General features: G+C 40.4%; 1 protein-coding gene across 1 annotated transcript in view; it reads left to right on the top strand.

The window, feature by feature from the left end:
- ADAMTSL1 (ADAMTS like 1) overlaps nucleotides 1-18864 on the top strand; it is a 505954-nt gene that overhangs the window by 64230 nt on the left and 422860 nt on the right. Inside the window, exon 2 of the mRNA XM_081176059.1 lies at nucleotides 12657-12779. Coding sequence (XP_081032185.1) covers nucleotides 12657-12779 — 123 coding nt within the window. The remainder of the gene's footprint in view (nucleotides 1-12656; nucleotides 12780-18864) is intronic.

Here is an 18864-nt window from a genome sequence, read left to right as displayed (position 1 = left end):
TATATGGGCTCTTGGATACCCCATAAGGGAAAAGGGCATATTTTTATTTACAACAGATGGCGACCACGAAGGGACTTTTGGTTACCCGAATTCTGGAAGCGAGGAAGGACTGGTTATCCAGCGCGCACCAGGCAGTTTGCCAGGAGGAATAACCAGTCTTCCATCGGTCCCAGGGTCTGGCAATAACTTGGAGTTCAGCGGGGCTAACCAGAGGAAGCAAATCTTGATCAGGCCGGCCTTAAACAATCAGTCAAGACATCGTGGGATCACCAGGAACAGAGCATGCGGAAGTGAGTATTAAGTAGGAAACACGGGTAGTGGGTTGGGGTCTCTAAACCACAGCAACCAAAATTCTTTAATTCTTCCTTTTCCCTTCAAATCTAAAATTTCTACTTTTTTCCTCATCTAAAAATTGCCTCCTTCTTTCTGTCCCCTCAATCTCAACACCAGCCCTAGCCCTTCGGAGTATGCCCAGGCAAAGGTTGTGTGTGATTTCTTCCACTTAATTCTGTATGCCAACCTATTCCTTCGGAGTTTTGCCCAGAAAGGTTGTGCAATTTCTTCTGCACTGAAAACTATAATTCCCAAAACTATAACTCCCAGGTGCAGCCGCACCTCTGCCATGGCGATCTTTGTTAGAGATGACCTGTGAGCAGAGAAAGCAAGGGCACCTGATTCCTTTCCTTCTTTGTCATTTCTGAGTCCCAATCTGGCACTGCGCTACGCAAGCGTCCAGTAGGGAACTCTCAGGTTAGATTGTAAAAGGCAGGAGGTTGCTGTGGGCTCCCTGGCTGAGTAATGACCAAAGGGGGGGGGGTTGAGATCGCTGACCGCACTGTTAGCTTAGTAGCCAGGAAAGGCCAACAGCTGTACCAGCCTAGTAAGTCAGGCCAGACGAACGGCGGTGTGTCACAGTACTAATTCTCGGAGTTGTCCAAATTGAGTGTACTGTGGGTTATTTATTGTGTTTCCTGAAAAGTGGGGATAAAACCCTGACTGCAGTATAAAAGTAAAAGCTAGCGCTATTAAAATTGAAAATGGGTGCACCTCAGTCAAAAGAAAAATAGTCCCCAGACCCCTGGCGTGAAAGAAGCCCAGTTGGTGCTTACTTCCCGCCTGGACTCTGACAGTCCCCTTCAATTTGTGTTTAAGAAATGTTTTTCCTGTGTTAAAATTGTACTTAGGTAACATCCAGCAGCTGCTTATCTTAAATGTGCCATCTAAAATAAAAATGCAAGCTTGCTCCAAACTCTAAATCTAAGGAAGCCATGTTGAACCTTATCAGTCTTAAAAACAAGACAAAATTGAGAATGAAGTGTGCAAATGTTTGTTAAAGAGACTCTAAAAGAGAGTTTTTCTCCCAAGTGGTAAAATCCTGTATACGTGCTACTTGTGTTCTGAAAGGAGGATTACCCCACCTCCTTCCTCTAGTTTCAGTGGGGAGGGTAACCTAATGTTTCTGCTGCAAAAGCCTAGTTGAGCCAACTGCTCTCTCAAGCTAAAATGCAGTGTATGTATTTCATTAAGCATATGCCTATGAAAGTATGGTGTTCCTTCTAAGAAAAATATCTGAGTCCAGTTTTAACTTTGATCTGGTTGGACAGAAGAGTTATTGTAAGGCTCCTGATATCAGTCTCAATAAGATGTCCTGGCCTTTTTTCTTAGAAAATGCCCCCCCCCCCCTTGTTTCATTCTCTCTTTCAGGTTTTTTCCTTCCCCTTCTTATTCTGTGCCAGGTAAATTTACTCCCGAGTAAGCTTCCTTTAAAGGAAACTGCAAAGGGGGGGGCATAGATTAGGCTTACTATTCCTCTGCAAGTTCAGGAAAAATTGTTCACTCTTGTATTCCTTTTAAATCAAATCTATGGCTGTTTAAACTTTGCTTTATAAAAGATCCTCTCCCTATCTTAGGAAAAATGTTAACTTCAATCTTCTTTTAAAGATAATTTCTATAGGAATTTGCACTCTTTAGTCTAAGGAAGTAAACTCTCACTCAAACTAGCTTCAAGATCTGCTAAAAGGGTTGGGTACTTTTATTTTCCTCTTCCTTAGTACATGATAGGCGCATGGCTTGTGGTCTCTTCCCCAGTTGTGTCTGTGTACATAAGTATGTGTGTGTCTCTCTGATAGTACAAATCTTGCTATGAACCCTGTATTTTAGGGTTGGACTAGATGACCCCAGGTCCCTTTCAACTTTCCCAATTTGTGGCTGACGAGTTGAAATCCAGCCCAGATTTGCTCTTTGTTTTTAAAGGTGAGAGGTGAATGTGTGTGTTTCTGGTAGTACAAATCTTGCTATAAACCCTGTATTTTAGGGTTGGACTAGATGACCCCAGGTCCCTTTCAACTTTCCCAATTTGTGGCTGATGTGTTGAAATTCAGCCCAGATTTGCTCAAATCTTGCTATGAAACCTGTATTTTAGGGTTGGACTAGATGACCCCAGGTCCCTTTCAACTTTCCCAATTTGTGGCTGATGAGTTGAAATTCAGCCCAGATTTGCTCTTTGTTTTTTTAAAAGGTGAGAGGTAAAAGCCATGATGTTTTGAAGCACAACTGGTAATATCAAGCATTTGAGTGATTACAGTATTTATCATTTTGTCTACTATTTTTTTTAAAAATCAAACTTAAAAGTCAATTCAAAGTTTAAGCACATACAAATGAATAATCAAGTACAATTAGCCTTGGCCATTCCTGTAAATTAAGGCGCAGAAAATAATAATATTATTAATAATAATAATAATATTTTTGTCTGCAAATGGTAAGGCTGAAATGGCTGAGAATGTTAAAAAAAAAAAAAAAATCCTATGAATTCTAACTCTGGCCATTTTTACTCATAAATAAGAGAGCGGTTGATTGTTCCGCGAATGGCCAGAGGGATATTAGCCCTTTCCTGTACATAAAGGAAGCAGTCTCAGTTTGCTTGGGCTGAATGGTGAATACTTGAATTGCTGAGTTTCTCTTTTTGTTTTAAAATCACCCTATTTTTAAAATCTACTCCTTACCTGGCCATTTTTACTCATAAATAAGAGAGCGGTTGATTGTTCCGCGAATGACCAGATAAAATGACCAATAATGATAGCCCTTTCCTGTACATAAAGGAAGCACTCCTTTTGCTGGGGCTGAAATTGCTAGCTTTGGTGAATACTTAAATTGCTGAGTTTCTCTTTTTTGTTTTAAAATCTAACCCTATTTTTAAAATCTACTCCTTACCTTTCCCTTCCTTATTCTAATTGAGCCAAAAGATGCAACATTTTCAATTGTATAAAAGGTTTGCTGAGGCATGAACTCTGCACATGCACAGAGGCTAGATCAGCTTACAAGAGAGAGAGAGAGAGAAAGGAGGGGGGAGAGAGAAGGTTTGGAGAGCCTGAAACCTATACAAATTTCCTTATGTAAAATTTGGAACCATTGAGGGAAATCACCCTTAATGTCTTGCCCCAGGGGCTAACAAAAGGTTCGCCTCCCAATGGAATTTAAATTTTATAAGTTTTTGTTTTTTTTTTTGTTTTTTTTTTTTTGGTGTGTGTGTGTGTATATGCCTATGCATTTTAGGAACAGCACTTCCTGACAGACCTCTCACATGAAATAATTTTCCCTTTCAACAGAGTGTCCTTTCTTTTCTCCCACAGCACAAATGATAATGAGGGGATGCAAACAGTGATTTAAATACTCTATAAAAAGTAATTGCATTTGTTTTTCTTTTTGTCTTTCTTCCCTAAAAGCCAAACAGCAACTTTCTTTCTGTTCTGTGAAACAAGTCTGAATCCCTGCTGTATTAGTGACCTCTATCTCTTTGTGCCTTTGACATTTTTTTTTAAAGTTACAAATAATCTGTTTTCATTTATTTAATCAGTTTCTCCATGATGTCTATGAAATTAATCGAAGCACAACCAAACATTGTTTGTGGAATGGTATTTGTTTACCTTTTTGCCTGAGCATTTCTTATTAATTCTGTCATTTTGGCTAGTGCAAGGTACCTGCACAACTTTAAATTGCCATTCATTTTTCTTGGTATTAACTCATTTCCCAGTATTAACATTACAGCTGATGATGTCACATCAAGAAACACTCTTTTATTTTCATTTGGGATGTTAGAATGCCAAAACAGATTACTTCAGGTTACTTCAGGTTGCTTATTAATTGTGTGTCTTAGCATTTATTTATTTTTGGTTCCTCATAGCTCATTTTGTGTGTGTGTGTTTTACTTTGGGGACATGTTCATCACATGTTGAAAGTCAGTTTCATGAAGTTCTTTTATCAGATAGCATATGGTGAATTTTAAGTTTTTCCCCATTGTTTTCCCATTTTTTCAGTCCAGTAGTAATCTGTGCGGTTTTTGATAATATCTTTGTATTATTTAATAATAATTCTTTTCTAAATCTGATGTCTTTGTGTCAAGTCTGTTTTCATCTAACTGGTATTCTAATTTTTTGCTTTCTTTTGTATTTTTTAACCTTTGTATTTTTTTTTCAGTCTAGTAGTAATCTGCGTGGTTTTGATAATATATTTAATAATAGTTCTTTTCTGAATCTGATGTTTTTGTGTCAAGTTTGTTTTCATCTAACTGGTAATCTAATTTTTTGCTTTCCTTTTTATTTTTTAACCTTTGTATTTTTTACAGTTCTCTTTCTATACATGTGGAGTAATTTTTTATTTTATAATATGAAAAGAACAACAACAACAAAAATTAAGTGAAGGAAAGCAAACAAACTTAGCAGATAATAACTGTAATTATATGGAAATGTGATATTTGCAGCTTCCCATGGAAACTGGAGGACATCCTTTTTGCCTTTTGCCCCTTTCTTGTGTAACTGTGTTTTTAAGTCTTCCCAAAACCCTGCCCCCTTACAGGATATCACTTCTACAGATGTGCAATGATGAAAAGCAGCAACAACCCCTCAACTCACAAGACCTGCAACACCAGAGTTTTCAAAGTGCCCACAGTTATCTCTTTCAAAGGATATAGACTGCCAAAGGGGGGAGTGGACCTGACAAAGGGGGGAGGAGTTAAATTGCAAGGACATTTTTTCACTTGAACCTCAAGCCTCTGCTCCAGGATTCAAAAGATACATACGTAAAAGATCACAATTGTGTCTAGATATGCAACAGATATTTAATTATTTTGTTTTGTATTATGTGTTATTATGTGAGAATGTTGAAATGAGTCTGACAGTGTGATTTCCACAAAGGGGGGGGGGCAATTTTTGTGTGTAACTGTTTTTATGTTTAATGTCTTATTCCTTACACACCAGTGGAGAATTCTCATGCATTTTATACTTTCCAATAGCTCACACTATTGTGTAGTCCAATGTTTAGATAACCACAATTCGTTGTCCCACCTGGCACTATGCCAACCTTCCCTACCCATTTTAAAAAAATGTGCTAAAACTTGCTTTACCAAGGAGAAGCTTCTAAGAAACATGAAGGTGGATATGCTTTGGTTTAGCAGGAATGATCCCTTATAGACTTAAATTGACTTATTTGGACAACTGCCCTTGTTAAGAATGGTTTTCTTTTAACAGATTGGTTTGAAGAGTTGAGAACCATGGGGCAAGATAAATTCAAATTGGACTCAGTTCGAATTGGGCAAGTGTATCCAGGCTGCAATTAGCTTTTGGTCCTTTAAGTGCAAGTGAGCAACTTCCCATTGTGCGAGTGCAAGACCACAGCCTATAATAAAATCCCATAGCTAAAAGGCCAAGGCGAAGACCTCTCCCTCACGAGATGCCCAAACCAGTGCCAGCTATGGTGAATGCTAGGCAACATGGTTAAATGAAAGCCCTGAGGGGATTCAACAGACAGGATGTGTTGCTGTAGCACTATGTCAGTGTGAGACCACAGAAGAGCTACCTTGACACCTGAGAACACTAAAATGGCGGGGGGGAAGCAAACTGCACTTTTCAGTCATTAGTGGACCTTACCTTCCTGCTAGGTGTAAAGCATAGAACACTATTGAGTAAATGGTCTCTCCCAAAGTGTTAGAATGCCACAAGTAATTTAGTAGCAAAACGCAACATGTGTTATTTTTATGATATATTTATACAAACACATCCATTTACAACATACGATGTTATTATTTGTGGGGCAAAAATTTTTAAGAAAAATTCTAGCCCCAGAGGGGGGAAATTGTGATAGGAATTTTATGGTTTTAGATATATAGTAATGTTCATAACTGCACATACATAGATCAGTACAGGAAGGCAAACCTGGAACCATTTTGATTCCTAAACTGACCAAATCCCTTCTCTGCAAGGTTAAAAATGGAAAAGCCTCCCCATTGTCTCTTCCTTTAATCTGTGTTTGAATAAGGTGTGAGCCTGTGACCTGGCCCAGGAAATAAGTATTTTAGCATTACAAAAGAATGGCCAGGCTCCCCAGAAAATCCAATCAAGGAACCTGCTAGACAGGAGATAAACAAGGAGAAGAGAAAAACAACATTTAAATTTCTGTGATGTAGGTGGGATGTATCTGAGGGGTGGTCTTAGGTCACACCCCTTCTGTGATGTATGCATAATGTTTCTGGGGGTGGTCCTGATCTAGAGAAGGGGAATTTCAAAAGTCTTTATAAGGCCTTGCCGGCCATTGTTCTGGGTCCTCTTCCTCTCCTGCGTGTGAGGGGGGTACCCTGTTGCAACAGATCAATAAAGATCAAGCTTACTAGCTGCTTTGCTTCTCAATATTCTCTGGTTGGCCTCTGTTATTTTCTCCTACCAATAGGGAACCTATGTAAGGACTCTATATGGGCTCTTGGATACCCCATAAGGGAAAAGGGCATATTTTTATTTACAACACTATTTGAACTGGGAATTTCTTGGGCTTGTTGTAACACATCCTCAGACTGTCCCATTAACGCAACTCCTTTTTCTTTTAAATAGGGCAGTCAGGTATGGGCACCCTCTTTGTATCCTTGGAGATGTACGGCAAAAAAGTACTTTTGTCTTTAAAAGCATGAACTCAACAAGATAATTCAAAACCATTATCCGGAAGTCGTTTTAGCAACTTTTCAGGAGTGCTGTAATAAATGATCCAAAACACCTGGGAGAGAAAGAATTGTAGCTAATGTGCTGCAGTATATTGATAATTATTTCATATACAGTGGTACCTCGGGTTACAGACACTTCAGGTTACAGACGGTTCAAGCTACAGACTCCGCTAACCCAGAAATAGTACCTCGGTTTAAGAACTTTGCTTCAGGATTAGAACAGAAATCACATGGTGGCTGCGTGGCGGCAGCAGGAGGCCCCATTAACTAAAGTGGTACCTCAGGTTAAGAACAGTTTCAGGTTAAGAATGGACCTTCAGAACGAATTAAGTTCTTAACCCAAGGTACCACTGTACCTGTTTTATATCTCTTTGTTTTACATGTGAAACCTTATTAGTATTATTATTTTTAACATCTCTTGCAGTCCTGAGCTCATCCAGAGCTTTGGCCCACTTGACCATCTCCCTACAAATGTTGGCTATTCATACATGAATTTCCCCTTTCTTTCATTTCTTATGCACACACCCTCTTTAAATCTCAGTTTATCTGTAACCTCCTTCTGCAGCCACACTGGTTTTTGTGGGTCCTTCCTACTCTTCTTTCTTGTTGGATTTGTCTGCATTTGTGCCTTCAAATATTTCACCATTAAGAAACCCCTATGCATCTTCGACTCCCTTCTCTTTGAGTATTTCTCACCATGGAATCTCATCCACTAGTTCCTTAAGCTTGAAACCAGCCTTCTTAAAGTCCAGAGGGTATCACCTACACTACCCTCAGCTTTCCCTTGCCTCTGTATCATGAAACCCAACAGGACTTTCTCCCAAACTTCCCAGTACTTCCTCTTCATTGATCAGTTCCTTCCTGTTGGTGAGGTCCAGGTCCCAAGATAGATGATCCCTTTGTTGTTTCTTCCACATTCCTGGAAATGAAATGTCAGTTAATTGTTAATTAACTGAGTTCCGTAGATTACATGAAGTCAGTTTAACAGTCCATCCTCCACCCAGCTATCTCGGACAAAGAGCCAGGATGTGACTCTTCCATTGGGTTTTAACAACACAGGGTGATAACAGAGCTCTGTACTCTGATGTTCATCCCACCATCTGGCAAATAAGGTATCTGGCCTTTTATGGATTCATTTAATCTATTTTTATTTAAATTTGAATCTTTGGTACGCTTCTGGTTCTTGCCATAGTGCACAGTGTATATGCAGAATTCCCTTTTGCTTTAATCTTGCTGGGTGGTTAATTTTCACGAGATCGCTTTTAGCTCTCGTATTTCATGAAAGTAAATAGCATTTCCCTCTTTCTCTTTTACGCATGACTTTATAACTTCAATCATATTCTTCTCTTTGAAAGGGACTCCTTCAAAAGCATCTAAACATAGGCTTGATGTGACTGCTTACAATTTTTGTCTCTTTTCAGCACCCTTTATATTTTTCTCTCCTTCCCCACTCCCTTTTTATATGAAAATAAACCCACCCTTGCTTGAAGCAACACAGCAGTGCTAATCAGCAAGTGTTTTTGGCAGCGAGCAGCAATGCGGACACATCTGGAAGCCCGAACAGGAAGTCATTCCTTGTCCAAGTAACTTTGCAGAGCAAGAGGCCTGGGATGCACTAACAGGGCATTTTTGTGATGGTACAGAAATGTTTGCTCTCTCAGTCAGTCGAGAGAAGTCAGGACCTTATCATAAGCAATTAGCACTCATTAAGTGTCATTTCACACTGAAACATTTTTAATTCCTCTCCTGCTGGGACTGCACTGTATCTTGAGCCAGTTAATCATAAACACAGATTCCTTGTGTTTAATTATAAGCATCGTGACTTCTGCCTATCCCTGGGCTCAATAAATTGAGCTCATGCTAATCTCTGGCTTCTGATAATTGAACCAAAAAAATCAGAAACGGGATATAAAGCAGCCAGAGATTTTTGCCTCTTCTGAGGAGCTTCCGTGTTGAGGAGAACAGGAATAAAGACCTTGTGGACCTCCAGATGTTGTTGGACTACAACTCCCATGTGTCCAGCCGGCATATGCAGAGATGATGTGAGCTGTAGTCCAAAAACGTATCAAATTAGCCACCCTAATTTGCAGCAGCAAAAAAAGGAAAAAAAAATGGTTCAGGGCACAGGTGACACTTTTAAATTGAAAAATGGTCCACCTGACCTGTTCTCAAGAGAAGAATTTCTGCCCCTTATTTCTTATTTTAGGGCCCTCGTATTTACGGGACCGCCTCTCCTGGTATGCCCCGCAGAGGACCTTAAAGGTCCATGAATAATCATAGTTTAGCGGTCCCGGGCCCTAAGGAAGTCAGATTATTCACCAGGGCCAGGGTCTTCTCAGTGATGGCTCCGACCTGGTGGAATGCTCTGTCCCAGGAGACTAAGGCCCTTCAGGATTTAACCTCCTTCTGCCGGGCCTGTAAGACAGAGCTATTCCGCCTGGCCTTTAATTTGAAATCAGCCTGATCTTTTATTTCCCTTCTCTCCCCTCCCTCCCCCCTTTTATGAAGATCACCCGCTCTGAGACCCCACAGCTAATTCTCCCCTGGCCTCCTCGCTGGCCCAAGGAGGACTAATTCAGCCAGCTAGCCCTGGTGAATATCTAATGCTTATTAGATGGATTTCCCCTAAATTGATTTCTGAACTTTGAATTTTATTGTTATTCATGTTTATATACTGTATTTTATGCTGCTTCTATGTTGTATTACAATTAAGTGTTTTAAATTTGTTGTTAGCCACCCTGAGTCCGGTTTACTGAACCGGGAAGGGCAGGGTATTAATAATAATAATAATAATACTAATAATAATAATAATAATAATAATAATAATAATAATAATAATAGCAGCTCTATCTTGAGTGGTGTTCATCTGCATAGAGAGTAGCTGCACAAATAATACACTAAGCTGCAAACAGATTTGCATTTATTAAAAATATGTGAGTAACACTGAGCTTACAAGCATGTTCGCCTCTCATAATGAGTAGGTTTTCCCCTGGGTATGGCTCTTTGCTCTTTAGAACTCTCCACAGCTGCAAGCTTGTTGTGGCACTTTACCATTCCTTTTGAGATATTTTTTCAATTCCCACCTGATTCATGTTGTACTCAGTGTTGCTATGGCACAGTGAGTCTTATGTAATACAGTTGGGTGTGTACCTCACTGTTAACCACATAATGCAAAGTCCATGCACCTGTTTTGTTTTTTTAAAAAAAATTCCCCATGCTCATAAAACCATATATGTCTTATACTACAGCAATAATATAATTTTTAACATTTAATTTTACAGCACAAGCGTTCAGTGCACTCAGAAGGGCTGAACACCTCCCTCTCCTTTTCACAGCCATGAACTCGAGGAATTCTCTCCAACATATTACAAAGTATAAAACTAAGGCTATTCTGTGCTGAGAGACCTTGAATTTTCCATCCACCCTTTTCGGTATTATTTTTTTCCTCCACCCCTCTCCTTTCCTCCTCAGTTGATTTCTCTCCAGCCATCTCAACGGAAGGCGCAGTAACTATGAAACACACCACTGCTCATTCTTCATGTGAAAAGATCGCATCCTTATACCCTAAAATGCCATATAGCTGCCCGTGAGTGGTGGACTGGTCCTGGTTTCATAGTTAAGACAAAGTCATGTGGTATATAGACAGATGGGTTAAACCCATAGCTTTCCTAATAAAGTGTAAGCTCTCTGAACATTTCCAAGGTAGCTTTGCAGTCTACAAACCAACCAGGGAGGTATAAAAGCAGCAATAAGAAGTATGAGACAAAAAACTTTCTTGGGCCAATTGCTGTAGCAGGAATATAAGTTGTCAAGCTACAAATTGCTGTTCTTTAAGTTCACCAGATGTGAACTAACATTACTGTATACTATGCAGGCTGCTAGTAATACATAGTTTATTCCTCACATATCCATGCAACCCCAGGTGAGCTTATTGGTGGTAGAGGGAAGTAGCAGTAATGTCACAAGTTGTGACAGGTGGCTCTCAGCCACTCATTGTTAACTACCCACAGAGCCCCAACCCAGGCTGCCATCGAGATGCTGTTTGATTGCAACCCTCAATATCCCTGACCATTGGCCATGCTGGTTGGGGCTGATGGAAATGTCGTCCAAAGCACAGGTGAGGCTGATCTGGGACATAGCATTTAGATGGCTGGCATTTGCTAAGTTTGTATAAATACTAGCCATGGCTATACAGGTTATAGTTTTGCTCAGGCCTTGTTCCTTTGGGGGGTGGGGATGCGTCACTGGGAGTGGGTCCACGATACCATTCATTTTAACTCTAGGTGTAGGCAAGTCATGCAATATCTTAATCCATTTTATGAAATCAAAATTTATTTCAAGCTACCTCTCTATACTGTATATAAATTGTGTCAAAAGGCTTTTCAGCATTTAATGGTAACATTAGAAATTGGTCTTTATTTTTGCTTAAGTCCACCACTAATCTTCTTCTTCTCCTCCTCCTCCTCCTCCTCCTCCTCCTCCTCCTTCTTCTTCTAGATTTTCTTGGTTTACAAAAGTATGTGCAATGTCTCTCTCTCTCTCTCTCTCTCTCTCTCTCTCTCTCTCTCTCTCTCTCTCTCTCTCCAAGTAACATCTTTTTCATTTGTTGAGACATTAGGAAGAAAAGGGGGAAAGACGTGGAGGGGGGAAGGTGAGTGGGGGTGGGTGGCGATGTTTCTATTATACTTAATATATATGGGGTTTTGTGTCAGTGTCGCTTGTGCAGGTTCTCTGCTATTCACTTGTGTTCCTTTGGTGGTGAGAGAGGTTGGGGTTGGGGGTTGGCCTAGGGTGTGGTTGTTTGTTTGTGATTGGCTGTGGTGATCTTTGTTTTCATGAAATCCACCACTAATCTCATATTAACTGCTGCTTGCCTCGTTTTTATAAAACCAGTCTGGTCATTCTCAATAACGGACATTATCAATTGCTGGATTCTAATTGCTGAAGTCACTGTTAAATTCTTTGTATCAACATTAATCAGTGATATAGGCCGATAATTTGCACACTGAGTGTGATCTTTATCTGGTTTGAGTGCAACTGTAATATAAGCTTGATTGAATGTCATTCATAAATTACCTTTATCAAGTTTCTCTTTGTACAATTGGTGCTGATAGATCCAGTGCTTTTTTTCTGGGGGGACGCAGGGGTACGCATACCCCTAAACATTTTATGAATCTTTGTACTTTTGTCCATTTACTGTATTTATTTCCCCCGATTTGAACTATAAAATGATGACTTTCTTGAGTCAAAATGATAGTACCCCTAAACATTTTTTAATATATGCTTTTGTGTGTCATCTAAATATGTTGTTTATTTTGTTAAAGGAAGGCTCTATATCATCTTAAACTACATATTTTGGTTTAGCATATAATTCCAAAGAGAACTTGAAAAATTGATCATTTGAGATTTTATAGACTTCATCTTTTCCCACCCTAATAATTGGGATCATTGCTTTTCCTTTCTTGTTATTTGGAGTTTATTACTCCTGTTGCACTATGCAATGTGTCCATGGTTGGCTGTATAAAAAAAGCTGATTAAATATTTCATTTTCTTATGCATCAGCATATTTCTACACTGTTTTTGAAGACAGTTCAGAAATTGTTATTCCTTTCTATGATGTTGCCAGCAAAGATAAAGCATTATTTTTCTAAACGATAGTATCTTATGTTTCTAGGTTGGTGGCGACCAAAGCCAGGGAGCCATCTTTCTGCGTGAGTTTACCTTGATTCGGAGAGAGAGTCTTAATGAAGATTTCCTTTCAGATTTGCTGAATACGAACCACAGAATTGAAGATACGGTAGGACTGGCCTATCTTTTAAATAATATGGTGCATGTGAAAAATGGCATTTAACATTTAGAGTGTTATTCTAAATGGCAGGAGAGAGGAACTCAGAGATATTAGGAAGAACAGGTATAAGAACTAGAGCCGTGGTTGGAACTGTTGGTGGCAAACTCTCCTCCCGTAGCAGTGCTCTTCTGGCTCCTTCCTATCCCAGAACTCATAAGGCAGCGGTTCTCAACCTGTGGGTCCCCAGATGTTGTTGGACTACAACTCCCATCATCCCTGAGCTCTGGCCTTGCTAGCTAGGGGTGATGGGAGTTGTGGTTCAACAACATCTGGGGACCCACAGGTTGAGAAAGGCTGTCATAAGGAAAGAGAAACTTGCACTGTAACAGGTATGAGGGAGAAGAGCGTCAGTTGGTTGAGAAGTGGTCTACAGAGGTCAAGTATGCCAAACTGGAGGGAGATCTACTGCAGCTCTGGCTACTCTACCAGGCTGCTCTGAATTCAAGAGAGAAGATCTGAATGGTGAGCTGGAACCAGTAGCTCAGTCAGTATAGGCTGGGAGCAAACCAGAAGGAGTATCTCCCTCCCATAACCCTTCAGAGGTCTGGCTTTAAGTTGTGACTGTAAGACAAAACCAGTTCCGGAGCATAGCCTAGTGAAGTAACAAGACTGCATAGAAGCTGAAATTTACCTGCAACAATTGCTCTATAGCAGCCTTTCTCAACCTGTGGGTCCCCAGATGTTGTTGAACTACAACACCCATCACCCCTAACTAGCAAGGCCAGAGCTCAGGGATGATGGGAGTTGTAGTCCAACAACATCTGGGGACCCACAGGTTGAGAACCACTGCTCTATACCATGGGTAGGCAAACTAAGGCCCAAGTGCCTTCTCAATCCAGCCCGCAGATGGTCCAGGAATCAGCATGTTTTTAAATGAGTAGAATGTGTTCTTTTATTTAAAATGCATCTCTGGGTTATTTGTGGGGCATAGGAATTCGTTCATCCCCCCCCAAAAAAATAGTCCGGCCCCCCACAAGGTCTGAGGGACAGTGGACCAGCTCCCTGCTGAAAAAGTTTGCTGACCCCTGCTCTATAGTGGAAGCCAGACTTCACCAACTTGCTGTCCTGTGCGTTTTGTTGCACTATAAATCCCAGTATCCCTGAACAATGACTATGCTGGCCGGGTCTGATAGGAGCTGGAGGACAACATCTGGAGGGCATAAGATAAGGCTAGTGAACTATCTTTGAATAGTAGTTATTTTGATGGGACTTGCGTGAGCCTAGTTTTCTCTAGATTTTGCCTGCTTTGTGCTAATACACTGAATTTATTTCAATGTTTCTGGTGTCGAAATCCTATCCCCAAAATTAAACAGAGGCATATGTTTTTTAGTTAGCATTTGTTCCTCTTTCCTCCTGTCTTTGCCTAAGTTATGCAAACCATAACCATTCAAACTCCTCCTGCTGATTCAGTCTATCTTTTCATTTGTGGACAACAGTCCAAGCGATGGAGGTTATTGTGTATCATTTTGTGTTCGTTAAGATTGTGATGCTTTTAGCATATGCACTTTTACAAGGTTCTGTGTTGTATTTGGAGAAGACTCTCTGATTGTATGTAGTTGTTTCTTCTTGGTTATATAAATTTATTTTTTAAAAAGCAGATACAAAGATAATGCTTTGTGCTGCAATTCAGCTGCACTTGTGATTGTGGAGTGGATATCACTGGTGAGAACACGGTTGACTGGAACATTAGAGAGATGAGGATTGTGAAGATAAATCTTGCTTAGGTCAAAGAACATACTTAACAAAGAGGATGGATGCATTAAGAGGATGGATGCAATAAACAGTCCCCTGGTAATCCATCTGCTTTTCGGCAAACCATCTCTAGGATTCTCACAATCCCACCCAAAGAGTTCACACATCAGGCAAAATCAACACTTTGTTTTTGCCGTGTATAAATCTGTTGCTTTACTGCCAAGACAAAAAGATTCTTTGTGAAGATGATGCGATTAACCCTCACTGTGATTAATGATGTGTGGCTTGAATCTCTGTGCATCAAATGCGATGCTCCATAGACCAGCAGGCAACCTTTTGTTAGTTTTTGTGTCTGTTTTGCTGGCTTGGCCTGTGGTTGTATTGAAATACATTGGTCTTGTGCCGGACTACAAGTACTGTATTTGTACACAGTTAACAAGCGATAGTACCATGTTAATTATACAGAAAGTTCCAACCAGAAACTATTTCTTCTCAGTAAGTTTATTTTATCACTCAAAAAAACCAAAAACAAAACACTGCTGTAAAGCCCTGATAGCTATGCTACATCTTAAATTTTCATTGAGAAATTATATATTTTTTGGTTGACAGATGCCAGAAAATCAAATCAGTTGAATGTGAATGAACAGAATATGAACAGGATATTTTAAAACTCTGTGGTCCAAAGGAAAGCAGAGCAATATGTTTGGCACCACCTTGGCTGCAGGAGTTGAAGAAAAGAGGTGTTCAAGGTGCTATCCAACCATCTTAGGGACCCTGCTCTGCATTTGTGTAGGGTTTACTCCTTCTCCTGAGGAAATCCCACAAGGCAGTGGAGGTTTAGGTTCAGAGTTTCCATTCTCCTATATGGGCTAAATTACCAGGCTGATGAGTTCCATCTGCCCCTCAATTCCCTTTACAGCACATGCAGAAACTGCCTTTTTGACCATTGGACCCACTATTGATCTCATTTGATCAATCCACTGGAGCCTGTTTCCACATGCAGGGCAAGTCCATAACTCACCTATTTTAGCCGGCCAGCCAAAGCCTTTCACAGGGTGTAGCCGCTGTCGCGTGCTGGCAGCTTCTAGGAGCCACAGATGAGTGCTGAGTGCAGGGTCGGGACCAAAGGTGGCCCCTCCAGGTACTACCCCTCCTCTACCACCCAATACACCACAATAGTGGTGTAAAAGTAAAGGTAGAGGGACCCCTGACCATTAGGTTAAGTCATGACCGACTCTGGGGTTGTGGCGCTCATCTTGCTTTATTGGCCGAGGGAGCTGGTGTACAGCTTCCGGGTCATGTGGCCAGCAGGACTAAGCCGCTTCTGGTGAACCAGAGCAGCGCATGGAAATGCCGTTTACCTCCCCGCCAGAGCGGTACCTATTTATCTACTTACACTTTGACTTGCTTTCGAACTGCTAGGTTGGCAGGAGCAGGGACCGAGCAACAGGAACTCACCCCGTCGCGGGGATTCAAACCGCCAACCTTCTGAGCGGCAAACCTAGGCTCTGTGGTTTAACCCACAGCGCCACCCGCATGTAGAACTATCTAAATAAATAGAGGTTGCTGATTCTATCACTCAAGGGTATCTCCTGGTTCACACTTCTCCCCTTTGTTATTGAAGACTGGCATGAAAATCTCTGGGAACTTTATCAGCTCAGAACACAGAAGTTGGAGAGATCATGTCTGAATGATTTATCACTTTAAGTGGAGAACTAGAATTTCAGGCAGATGCCTGGCCTAGATCCCTAATGGTTTTCATGGTCAGGAGGTTTTTGATATGGGAAAATATTTCCTCCTAGAATACTCTTCCCTACATTCTGAATCTGATACTTTATTGGAAGGTTTAGCACTGTGTATTCAGATTACCTCTTATATCACAGGTTCCCAATGTGTGGCCCATGTTTGCCTCTAGACAGTTCCATCCTTATTTCAGACATCATGATATATCAGTAAATCACAGTGTTTAGCTGGTGATATATTGCGATGCTGAAAACCATATCAATGGCCCAGCCCTGTCAATGGGCTATCGGTGGTTTGTGGGCTTTATTCAGATCGCCTGCAGCCCGACTTTAGCATCTAGCACAGCTCAATAAATTGGTGAACAACAGACAGAAAAATGGTCTGCCTAGATACTCTGCAGTTATCTATTTGTCTGGGGTGGTGGTGGTGGAATTTGGGAACCACGGTCTGAGATTATAGCACAGTAGCATAAGGCTAAAAGGCCAGACTTTATGGCTTCATGACAAGAGTATTGTTACATTGTTATCTGCAGGATAATCAGATAATTAAAACAAACTTTTATTTAAAGTAACAATGCATCAATTAGAAATTAAAGATTTATTCAAAATAATAAAAAAGCTAGCTGTGATTTTCTCCCAGAAAAAATTAGTAGTTGTTGCTAGATATCAGTCTAATGCAGCAGTTCTCAAGCTGTGGGTCCCCAGATGTTGTTGGACTACAACTCCCATCATCCCTGAGCTCTGGCCTTGCTAGCTAGGGGTGATGGGAGTTGTAATTCAACAACATCTGGGGACCCACAGGTTGAGAAAGGCTGGTCTAATGTGTATTCATCACCATCAATGACAACCGAAGCAGTATTTGGGCGGCCTGGGGATCAAGTCCCCAAATTCTGTTGTTCTGGAGTCTTAAGGATGGATCTGTGAGTTACGATCCTGTAGCCCCATAGGCCCCCATTATGCAAACACTGCACAAACATGATACAAAAATAGCAGTACAGCGCTTCCAGCTTTAACCTCAGAAATGTGATGTTTCTGCTGGCCAGGGGAAGAATTCTGCCCCTGCCCCCAAATCTTTATCATATTCCATCTTTTGCTAAACTCATAACTAAAAATGAACTAGAGAATGCAGTCCAGCAATGGATTCCATGTTTTCTCCAGGGTATCCCTATTTACCGTCACATACCCTCAGTTTTGAACATTCACTAGAAACATAGAATTAGAAAATAAATTTAAAAAGCAACGGTTATATGTAAAATAACAATGTATAGACTCTTAAGGATTTAATGTTTCCTTAGTGGTTTTCAAAATGGACTTTTAGGAATATTACGTGCTTTTTTAATTGGTTCCTTTACTTCTTAAACTTATGATTGGACATCAGGTGGTTAGATGTTAGCAGAAGCATATTTAACCCTTTGCTGATAGGTTGGGTCAAGCTCAAGGGCGGTGCAATGGAAAACGAATGTTGCAGTGAAGGCATGATGTTTTCATCTTCTTGCAAGTGGTGTGATGCTTAATCAAATCTGCCAAATATTTTATTTGTATGCCCTTCTTGACCCAAACACTGGATTTGTAAAAGCAGTTTCTCTGTCAGTGTAGGGTTAAAGATCTTGTTTGTACTAACAGAAGAAGTAATCAATGCATTTATTTATTTACAAAATGTTATGTATAATAAACATATACTGTTCTTGTTTTGACACCATTGATAATGACCGAAACAGCAGTGATCAGGCACTTGTCCATTTGGTATTTTCGTCTTAGTTTTGGAATTCTGTGTGTAATATATGTGTGTCTAATATATAATAAACTAAGTATTTTGAATAGCGTGTATAAACGAATTGCATTAGTTTTACAAATGTTTAGTATACATTTTCCCCTGCCCTTGTTCCTTTTGGTGTATACGGATGACCACATGCCACTAGTACTGTTTATTAGGATCATTTATTTATAAAATATTTATATACTGCCATATCATAAAACATCAGGTGGTCGTAAAACAGCAAAACATAAAACACTATTAAAAACAGTTTGGCTTACCTATCACATCATGGTTATTTTCTCCATGCATGGATAGAATAACCACTGTAATTTGAGCTGGAAATTGCAGGAGTGTGGATGCAACGATGGCTTTGTTTCAGATTTGTTTCCCAGTAGGAATCACCTCCTGTATTTGTATCTTTTTAAAAAACAAGCTTAGCTCTTTTTAGCTGCACTGCACCGAAATACAATATTTACATTTCTCTAAGTGGTCCCACAGTTCAAAGAAGAATTCCTGCTGCTGTTGCTGGAGCCTCAAGTGCTCATTATAAACAAAACTCTGAACTGAGGAAGGCAACAGTTGTTTGCAGGTAAAAAGACAAGGTCTGTTACTTGGTCTTGAAGGAGGAATAGTATATATTTTGCAACAAAAGAAGGGCCAGGGAACCTGGGAAAGAGTTCCAAGGTAAGTGCTACATCAGCAACCACCTGGCTTAGACTGAGCCTCCATTGGAGATGGCGACTCCTCTTCCTGGCTCTCAAAAAGACCCTGGTCTGGGCAGGATGTCACATGGATTCCTTCTTCCAAGTATTATTGTGTAAACAATAGCCTTGAGGAGCTAGCT

This window comes from Podarcis bocagei (assembly GCF_964188305.1).
Source record: "Podarcis bocagei genome assembly, chromosome: 17".
NCBI classification, from domain to species: Eukaryota; Metazoa; Chordata; class Lepidosauria; order Squamata; family Lacertidae; genus Podarcis; species Podarcis bocagei.
The sequence above is the reverse complement of the archived record's forward strand: the minus strand, read 5'-3'. Positions and strand labels throughout refer to the sequence as shown.